The sequence below is a fragment of the Anastrepha obliqua genome, chromosome 6, assembly GCF_027943255.1.
Source record: "Anastrepha obliqua isolate idAnaObli1 chromosome 6, idAnaObli1_1.0, whole genome shotgun sequence".
NCBI lineage: Eukaryota > Metazoa > Arthropoda > Insecta > Diptera > Tephritidae > Anastrepha > Anastrepha obliqua.
In genome coordinates, this window is record NC_072897.1 from 64,950,753 (window position 1) to 64,961,877 (window position 11,125).

At 37.9% G+C, this 11,125-nt stretch overlaps 1 protein-coding gene across 1 annotated transcript; it reads right to left on the reverse strand.

Annotated features, from left to right (window-relative positions):
* Positions 1-9,340: 9,340 nt before the first annotated feature.
* LOC129249969 (uncharacterized) lies at positions 9,341-9,890 on the reverse strand. Its single transcript, XM_054889627.1, has 3 exons — positions 9,862-9,890; positions 9,579-9,771; positions 9,341-9,499 (listed from the first exon to the last, which is right to left on the reverse strand). The coding sequence occupies exons 1-3, from the start codon at positions 9,869-9,871 to the stop codon at positions 9,376-9,378; spliced, it is 327 nt and encodes a 108-aa protein (XP_054745602.1). The 5' UTR covers positions 9,872-9,890; the 3' UTR covers positions 9,341-9,375.
* Positions 9,891-11,125: the final 1,235 nt, after the last annotated feature.

Below are 11,125 nucleotides of genomic sequence, written 5' to 3' on the forward strand. Positions count from 1 at the left end.
GCTTATTATTTCAAAAATACGAAAATAGTACAAATTTAATTGGTTTAATGTCGAGGTGAGAAATGTGTTGTGTGTTGAGGTGAAAGATGTGTGGTGTTTCTAATTTTTGTGTGGGCAAAAGTCAGTGAGGTGTCTATAAACTCGGTGTGCTAAATGACCTTATTACAATTCTTTCAGATCTCAATTGTACTAAAAAAAGCTTACAGTAACATTTGCACCTTCTCATTGCATTAACATTCTCTGCTAGAACTGTTAGCACACTAAGTGGATTCTCAACGTTCGAAATTCCCGATGGTGGATCGAACAATTAAGGCATGTATTTTAATAAAAAATACTATTGGTGCTGCACTCGGTATTTTACAATACTCAACTCCAAATGTCAGCGTCATTAAGTTGCCCTTAGCACAACGATAGTTATATATCGCATGCGCTTATGTCGAACCAAATGCTGATAAATTTGATACTCTCGGCGCTGTTAATAAATTTCTTAGTGGCACGAGGTCAGCACTACAGCTTATAGGTGGAGACTTCAATGGTTGGCATTCATCATGGGGCTCAAACAGATCAAACGATCGTGGCTTAGCAGTAGCCAATATTATAGCTGCCAACGACATGAAAGTAAGCAACCAAGGTAGTATTGCCACATTCAACGTGATACGGTATGGTGCACATGCTCGTTCTATCATAGATATAACGATTGCTTCAGGAAACCTCGCACACCACATTACAAACTGGTCAGTGAATGTTGAGGCCATTCAAAATTCAGATCACTGCGCAATAATTTTAAAATTGAAAACTGCTCCAGCGTTACTGCTGCAAAAAGTACATCAACCTATCTGTACAACAACAAGACAGCCAACTGGAAGAAGTTCGAAGAAATTTTAGATGAGCAGCTTAACATAAAAGGTATTTTAAATGTAGACCTTGTCAATTGTACCGCATATGATCTGGACAATACTGTAGAATATCTTACTGGAATTATCAAGAATGCGTGCTCAATATCTATGAAAATTCGCAGACGTGGCAAAGCAGCAAATCCATGGGGGAACAATGAACTTGAGGATCTTAAGAAAAAGTGCATCCAAATTCATCATAAGCTAAACAACTCAAAAAAAAAGTCAACATTCGACAGCAGTTGCTATGCAACATTCCAATGGTAAGCGCATATATGCCGCTGCACTAAAGAAGGCTTCAACTGAGCACTTTCGAGAATTCTGCACACAACAAGGCAAAGAAAATGTCTGGTCACTGACAAACCGATTAATCAAGGATGCACCATTACATCGACCTCCAATGACGCTTCAATCCAGCGGAATATACTCTGACACCAGCGCCGGCACAGCTGAAGCTCTCCTGCAACATTTCTTTCCTGATGACACCGTTGACTCTACGCGTGAACACCTCCGCCGTCGAAACATAAACAAACATTACCTTAACACACCCAAGGATGAACCATTCACTGAAGAAGAAGTACTCGAAGCGTTAGTAACTATGAATCCAAATAGAGCCCCAGGTTTAGATAACCTCACCTCAGACATACGCTTGGCTTTTACAAAGAAATACTCACAATTTCTCACAGCTCTCTATAATGCGTGCCTCCGTGTGGGTTACTTCCCAAAAATTGGGAAAAAGGCTTACATTAAAATTTTACCAAAGCCAAACAAATTCGAAACTAATGAGCTAGGATCTTACCGCCCCATAGGACTCCTTCCCGTGTTCGGAAAGCTGTTAGAGAATCTCTTAACAAAACGTCTTATATATCATGCTGAGTTGAATCAATTATGGTCTCCAAAACAATATTGTTTCAAAGAGCAGACCTCAACTTTGGATGCTTTGCACAACGCTATTGAGAAGGAGAAGCGGAAAAAGTGGCAGGTCATTTGTGTGTCTCTAGACATTAAAGGTGCGTTTGATCACGCTTGGTGGCCGGCGCTCTTAAATCAGCTAGAAAGAATGCAAACTCCGTCTAATATTTACAGGCTTATTACAATTTATCTTACAGATCGATGCGCTTCACTAAACCACGCCGACGCCACTGCAACAAATAGAGGCTGTATCCAAGGGTCTGTATGTGGCCTAATTTTTTGGAACATTATCATAGATGAGCTTCTTTCTATGTCGCTACCTGAAGGGTGTAAATTTCAGGCTTTCGCAGATGACATCCTTTTAATACTCAACGCCAAAACTGTAAAAGAACTGCAATTTTACGCCAACGATACTCTGCGCCTAATATATAATTGGGGAGAGAATGTGAAGCTGACTTTTAGCGACACCAAGACATATGCATTTAAAAGTAATGCTAAACAAGCTGAACTATTTTTAAATGGCAATCGACTAATCTTCGCCAAAGAAATGAAGTACCTGGGTGTAGTAATAGCCCATCGACTGAGATTCACCAACTATGCTAAGTACGTTGTCGAAAAAGTTCAACGAGTATATAAAAACTTATGCCGATATGTTAGACCCACATGGGGTGTACACGCGGAAAACGTTATCACAATTTATAAACAAGTTGTGGAGCCAACTATAACGTACGCTGCAAGTATATGGGGCAAAACCATACAGTTTAATTATATTCGCCGTCTTCTCCGCTCGTTCCAAAGAAATTTCGCTATACGAGCAATCAGAAGCTTTCACACAGTTTCGGCCAATTCGGCTCTGGCGCTGGCAGGGTTCACGCCGCTGCATCTGAAGATATTTTATATAAATTTGGGGGTTATGTTCCAATAGGTTTTTTTTTTAAATAAAATACATACAAAATAACAGATGTACATATATTTCAACTCAATACTAAAGTTCAGACTTTCTTATACAATTAAAATCACAAGATATGAACAGTAATACATATGTACATACATATTTCAAAATTCAGAAAACAAAATTTAAATAATTATGTGCACAATAAAAAATTTAAAAACAAACTAAAACAAATTAAAAGTTTATTAAAAACTTTATTGTTATTCTTCAAACTTCATATGGTAATTAATCTGTTTCACTGTCTTCAAAGATCTTTGCAAGTGGGCGTTTTGGGGGAGCAATAGCTTCATCAGAAGATATTTCTTCAACATAGTTTTCCCTATTGTATAAGAAACTAGTTGTGGGACCTTGTGATTCTTCTACTGATTTTATAATTGCAAAATCTGTTCAGTGGTTTTTTAAGCTCCTTTTCAATTTCGTAATAAGGTGCTAGATTAATATCTATTTCCCTTATTATTTTGCTGGATCTCTCCAGCGAAGGATCATTAGTTGTAAAGAAAGATTTCATTTTCTCAACCAAACTTAAACCCTCTAGTATGCGCTTCAGAGTGAAACTGGGAATTGATTCACAGATATCTTCTACCGAAGTGACGTCATCTTGTGCGAGATTTGAGACGGATGGAGATTCAGTTGTTAATTGAATTAGGTTTGTTTCGGTGAGGTCTGTACCTTCATTCATAATTTCATAAATGTCATCTTCGTTCATATCGTCAAAGCCAGCTATACTCACACATGTTGTGAAGGCAAAAAGGGTAATTCCCGGTTTACATTAAAAATACATTACATATTATAAATATGTGGGACGCAAATTAGGGTTACCACATTTTATAATTATGTATTTTCCCCTTCGCGTTATATAAGCCTAAATTTCGCGTTGTACTGAAACCTAATTTTTCCAAATCGCGTTATATCGAAACCGCGTTGTATAAGATCGCGTTATACAAGGGATACCTGCATTTATATTTGCATATGCCATCTTCCTGTGTGCCTGGTAATGAAGCGTTTTGTATACAGAATTTTTTGATTTGTTTGAAGGGATATGGGCACCAAGTGTACATACGCACACATACAAATATGTACATGAATATTCAAAAGAAATTTGTTTTAGCATTTGTGAGGCAGGAATTTGATCATTAGGTTATTTACATGAAATATAAGGCGATGCTCGTGAGGTAGGTCATGTTGCTTCAGTGCACACATATGCGTGCAACATATACATATTTAATAAAGATGCAATTGAACTTAGTTGCCCCATATACATATGCAAATACGTTTCTTTGAAGTTTTCCTTTATTTATTTTAAAGTTTTATACTATCTAGAAAATGCATACATACAAATGTATGTATATTATTATTCCCTGTAATAAAATGTAAATTGAAAAAGATTTGGTTTGCCAAAGGAACAAATAAATGCATATTCAAATGTAAATACATATGTCGATATACCAAAAAACTTGTATGCTATGAATTAATTTCGACTCAAAATATTAGTAAAAATTTTCATCAAATTTGTTTAGTTTTAAATTTACTAAAACGCACATACCAAAATGTGAGAGGTAAATTAAATCAAAATATTAAAGTTACTTTGATTTGAAATGTTGGCGCATATAATAAATATTCAATCATTTTTCTTCATCAATCACCTTTGTCTGAAAATACAAATTGAATAAATTTTCGTTTATCAAGGGAACATAAAAATACACAAGCAACTACTTTACAAAATGACGTCAGCTAATCGTCAATTTGATTTCCTACAGAAGCCAAAAACTGTGCAGGGCCAATATGCTAAAGGAGAAATCGCTGTAAAACATCTCTGTTAAAAGTTTAACCACACCCCGGCGGCGGTTAGACTTCATTTTTGACAATTCACACTATTCGTAGCTGGTGAGAATTCTCTATATTTAACGTTCTCTGTATGTATATAGCAATTTTCAAACAAACAACTCTGTTACCATTACAGTGCGACAATATATAACACACTATTAATACAGGTAAAATAGTGTGATTAATTTTACCTGCCGTACCTATTTTAATACATTGTGCAAACCGTCTCCACATATGCTATCCATTGGTATATGTTTCAACTTTTTTCTCTGACTTTACCATGAATACTAAAAAAGTTACAACAAAATTTTGCTCTCCGTATTAATAATAATATAGATGATATAACACTTCCTTCTTTTCTATAAAAATATCATCGGAGCGATCGTGGAGAAACCACATTCAATTCTTACAACTGCGACGCCATCCGATGATTACATGGTCCTTGGAGCAGGATTCTTAAAGTAATAAGAATTTTTAAGCCAGCACCTACGCCTGTAACAAGCACCAACCAGCACTCACCAGCATCAAAGCAACTCAACGAAGGCAACGGAATCGGCTATACCAAACAACAAAAAAAAGCAGTGGACAAAGAACTTTCTGTTCCAGACCTACCAAGGTACGTGGACTTTATTCCACACACTTTTTTTTTGGTGAAAAAAAAGAGTAATAATAAAGAGTTCCAACGATTCCGTCTGTAAGCAAACAGACAATAAAAATATAAGTGCGCGCGGCAGTTATTACAAACTAAATAAACTTAAGGCGCGTTTTTGGGAATTTCTTCAATTCTCTTATTCCGCTTATTTTGTTTTCTTTTCTATTCCCGTTGTGAAGTTGAATACCCAACTACACAAACAACGCTGCATTAATATAAAATTGATCCCAGCGCACTTTTGCTACGGTATACATACATATACACCATTTATTGTTTGAGTGGCGAAAGTCATTCATATCAACGAAATAAATTATTAAAAAATAATTATAAATATAATATACTATATATATATATTTAAATATATAATACAACATTTTGGTACTTTAATCTCGGTGGTGCATTGTGGCTTGAGTCTCGTTTTAAATTCGTCTCCATTTCGTGAAGGAGCAATTTCTTTAATACCGCGCGAATTTTGTATCCCATACGTACAATATGGATACATATATTCGTGTAGTCGACGCCGTGACGGAATTCGGATCCGATTTCAATGGCACACCGTCAAGGAACCATTCAAAATGTTCACTACGGATCCAACAGGAGAAGTTGAAAGCAATGTGGGAAAAAGCTAAAGCGGCTTACGATAACTTGCTTTCAACTGAAACTCTTATTACTAAGGATCTTGTCGCGATAAAAAGGGGAAAAAAATGTGTTACCACATATTTGCGCTGCATGTTGACTATGGCTGATCTCTCTGCGAAATTGGAAAAAGCTGACCAGGTAGGCGAACATTTAGCAGTGCGTGAACACAACATTCACCTTCCGCCGTATGATACAGGCGTATACAAAGGTGACTACGTATCTTGGCCAACATTCCGCGATATGTTCACGGCCATTTACATTTTAAATAAGCACCTTACCCCGGTCGAAAACCTATTCCACCTCAACCAGAAAACGCAGGGTCAAGCCAGAGACATTGTGAGGAAGTTCCCGCTCACTAACGACTGTTTTTAAACGGCATGTTCGTTTAAAAAACTGGAGAGAGATATAAATAATTGCATCTCATCCCCACAAAATCGCCAAATTAATATATCAAACTGGGATGCTATGTACTTATGCTCCACGAAATTGCCCAAAAGTACTCTATCGCTTTGGGAACGAACGATAGAAAACAAAGCTGAAATTTCAAAGTGGACGGGCATGGACAGATTTCTTTCCAATAGATTTCAAACACTTGTAACCATGTCAGGCTTAAAAGGAATTAAAGCCTATAAAGCGCCCGAGGCGCAAAGTTTACAACGGTCAGCGGAAACTACACCGAAAAGGATGAGCAACTTTCAAGTAAGTGTCGCCAAACATATGAGCAAATTATGTGTAAATGATGACCACAAATCCAGTCCACAGTTCCACAAGTTAACGGTCACCGATCGAATCGCGTGCGTCAAGAGCAACAACTGTTGCTTGGACTGCTTATCGTCAGGACATACGGCGTTGAGATGAGCTTATATAATTGCAGTACGTGCCACTCAAAACACAACACGCTCCTTCACATTCCGGCAGTTCAACCAAAAGCAACAGCCTTTCGCAAAAATAGACGCAATTGCGTTAGTTTTGCCGCAATTAACTGGAAATCTGTCAACTTGCCTAGTAAGAGCAATGACAAGGCAAGCATTTCCAGATCTCACTTTGGCGGAACCTCGTATTTATCAATGAACCTGTGGACCTTATCCTTGACAGAGACATTTATCCCCAAATTATTTTAAGCGGAAGAAAAAATGTACTAAGTACACTTCGTACTGTTTTTGGATGGATACTAACTGGTCGGGCCGAAACAGTCAGTCCACCAAACAGGATAGTTTCATTTTTCAGCGAAGTCATACTGGACAAACAACTAGCTGTTTTTTGTGAATTGGAAGAAAAGAAAGGCTGACTGAAGATGACGTGTATTGCGAGGAGTTATACCGGACCACTACGAAACGCAACGAAGATGGAAAGTATATCGCTTCAAACAGGATTTTCCATCAAACATTAAGCTGGGATCGTCACTCAAGAACGCCTGCTCTCAATTCTTCAGGAATGAGACGCGTCTCGCGAAAAATCCGTCCCTGCAAAAGGAATATATTAGAGTGGTGGCAGAATATGAAAAGTTAGGTCATATGGGCAAAATTAAAACCAACATACCTGCAGATGCAACTGATCATTAATTTTTACCTCATCATGCCGTCATGAAGGAAGAGAGCACCTCCTCCAAAGTACGCGTGGTATTTAACGCATCATGTTCGACTGCCAATGGAATGAGCCTCAACGACGTCGTTCTTGCAGGTCCGCTATTGCAAGCAGATATGACTATCCTGATCCTCCGCTGGCGATTATATAAGTATGTCTTCAACAGCGATATTGAGAAAATGTACCGCCAGATAATAGTCAGCAGTACGCACACCAATATCAGCGAATAGTTTTTCGCACTCACCCGAAAGACCCAATTAGTCTATATGAATTAAATACAGTTACTTTCGGCATAAATTGTGCTCCTTAGCTAGCAATAAGGACATTACTTCAATTAGCTGATGATGCTGAAACCTACTTTCCAACAGCAGCAAACATACTTCGAACCGACAAGTAGGGGATCGTATGGACATTAGTTCATCTGTCGTATCTAGCGCATACAATCGGTTTTGGAATCCGGTAATTATCAATGACGAGTTGGCCAAGGTCGTCGTCGCGCAACAAATCCTCGTGATGACCGAGTGTTCGTTTGGCGCGTTCGTCAAGAACCTTTCGTTCTTGCGAACGTTCTCGCCCGAAAATTTCCGAACCGTCGACAACAACAACGACGACGACGACAACAACAACAACAACAACAACCAAGGAGCATTTCAGTTCAAACAATTACTCGAAAACAATTTCCAAAAAAAAAAATTAAACTTAGATCCGAAAACATGACACTTAGAGCTACAATTTCCCTTTTTTTTGCTGTACGACCATTTTTGTATAAGTTACAGCCTGTTGAAAATCCCCCAAAAATTTGGGTTTTTTCTTGCTCCCTTAATTTTTGTGAGAAGTGTAATTACCGCCTAGATTATTATGCAAAACATTTGATTAGACGGTACTGATTGTGACGACACCGTGCCTGCAGCCACACTAGACCGCTGGCAGACATTTATGCAGAATTATGCGGATTTTGATAATATTCGCATATCCCGTTGGGTGCACTATTAACCAGCGGACAACGACGAAATCCATGGGTTCTGCGACACTTCGGAAATGGCATACGCGGCTGCTGTATACTTGCGGGTGAGGAAACAGGATAAAGTATACCTCCATCTACTCATCGCGAAAACCACCTGTCAAAATGATATCCCTTCCACGTCTGGAACTATGTGATGCCGTCCTATTAGCGGATATTATAGAAACTGTCACGGAAAATCCCAACTTTGCACACTTGGATGTTCATCTGTGGACAGATTCGACAATCGTCATCGCATGGGTTCTCAAACCGCCCTGCTCATGGTCAACCTTTGTTGCACATCGAGTAACCAAAATAGTGGAAAAAGTTGGAAGCAATAACTGGCGTCATGTGGACTCGGCATCAAATCCCGCAGATTTAACAAGCAGAGGACTTCCGGCCAACGAACGGGTTCAAAATTCTTTGTGGTAGCAAGGTCCTTCTTACCTACAAAAAGACGATGGCCGGCATCAGAATGTGATTACAAAACAACAATGGTTTTCTCTTCACAGGTACAGGTACATGCAACAACAACAATCAATTCTTCTTCTGAAATACACTTTTGACGAGTTTAATGCTCTCTCATGCCGAATGGAGTCCTGTCTCAATTCACGACCCTTAAGTCCCACTTCCAATGAGCCATCCGATCTTGAGCCTCTCACTCCTGGTGACTTTCTGGTTGGCGGACCCCTCCTAGCTCCGCCGGAAATAGAAGCCATCGAGAATCCTGCCTCAATTATGAATCGGTGTCAGAAATTAAAGGCCCTCCATCAAACCTTTTGCAAACGATGGAAAAGGGAATTCCTTATCACCCTTTATTAGAAGGTGATTGACAACACCACACTGTTGTAGCCTATCAAACTTAAGAAGCTACAACAACCCCTACAACGTACGAACGATGCAAGTAAGTATGTGAATACTATAAAATGTACCTACATATGGTATGTGTACATAAGAGGTGACTTGCATAAGTTACACATATGCATATGCTGCCACATCCTTTAATTCTGCTGGCATATAATTTTGAGGTGTTTATTTCCACACTGTAGGAATAAATTTAAAAAATCAGAAAAAATAAAAAACAAAAAAAAAAAAATAGAAAAATTCAGTATTTGGTCTCACCCTACAAATCGCGCATGCATGAGCGACCGCTTTTTGTGCTGCCCTAATTTGATCGTTGGCATTTTGGCGCTGTTGCTTTTTCGTATTTCCCTATCTTTCTTGTTGTTGCTGTCGATGTTGTTATGGCTGTTGTAATGTTGACTTTTAGCAGTTGATACATTTGTAATTGTTCTGATTTTCATATTGCCTGCAACTATTTCAATGTCAAAACAGCACCAATTTTATGTAAAGCTAAACAATTTCAATGCCGGAAATCTTTCAGATTTTAAAGCAACAATCGTACGTTTATACATTTGAAATTTTTTACACCTATATTAGGTACACCGCCTACGAATACTTTAGCTAAGAATATGATAACTGTGTAGTTTGAAAATTAAGTGCAACGATTTTAAATACCTTAACACATTGTGTGCGGGACACGTAAAAATACGTTTTTCGCAAACTGTGGGTAGAGCGCGGGTCACGTAGTTATACGTTTTTATAGATGGGTGGTAGAATAAGGGAAATAAAGATATACGGGTTATTAATGTTTGTTGTTACCCTTTCTCATACCTAGTATTACGGTGTACAAACATATACAAATCAAAATAATAACGGTAAATTGTGTTTAACAGTAAACATCATACGAGCAAATTTAAAATTCGCGCACATTTTTCAATAAATTACGCCCGACCACAATGTGTTAACTTCAAAAAATTTCTTATTCTCTGGGGCCATTTTACTTTTGTTCAGAAAACCAATTTTCCGAGAACAATACATACATATGTACATCAACTGAAGTCCCGCTTTTTATGTCGCTGCCGCCGTTTTTCTGAACGTGTGGATGTACGTCCTCATGAAAATGTTTTTGGGCTGTAACAAGAAGTCTTGCTATGCAGTCTCAACACCTTTAAAAACCAAACAAGATTTATTTGTCCAAATCTGCTACAACTGTTTTGACCCCAGACTTCTTTCTATGTAATATGTGCATATTTAAACACGGCATGTACAGCGGTTTCTTAATGTCAGGTGGTAAATAAGTAATGCACTTTTGTTAACTTTATTTTTGGCGCGACCATATTTTTTCGTGTTGAGAGAAATAGTGCAAAAATATATCTTATGAATTTGCACTAGATTCCGTTTTCTTTCTTTCCGCGTATAACTTTCCCAATTGTTGTTGGTAGAATATAATTTATGAAATGTTTCGAAAAACGGAGTTGCATCCTTACGAATCTTCAGATAATAATACTTCGCTTACACTAAGATCACTACTTGAGGGCGGCGCTCGTTAATTCTGCCAAATATTGTTTTTTCACCGAATGAAAAACTCAACTAATGCACTTTTATCGGCACTTTTAACTCCTCCCTTTTTTTTAACATCTGTACTTAATTTTCAATAAAATTTTTATTTATTTATTTCTGATGTGTATTATAACCAATCATTTATTTCACAGAAAGAATTTTGTTAAGAAATAAGCGTTGACAATTTCGTCCTATTTCACGATTTTACACCGACACAAATTTGCTGGACCAAATATTTCATCGCCATCTGTCTATCCTTTTTCTCT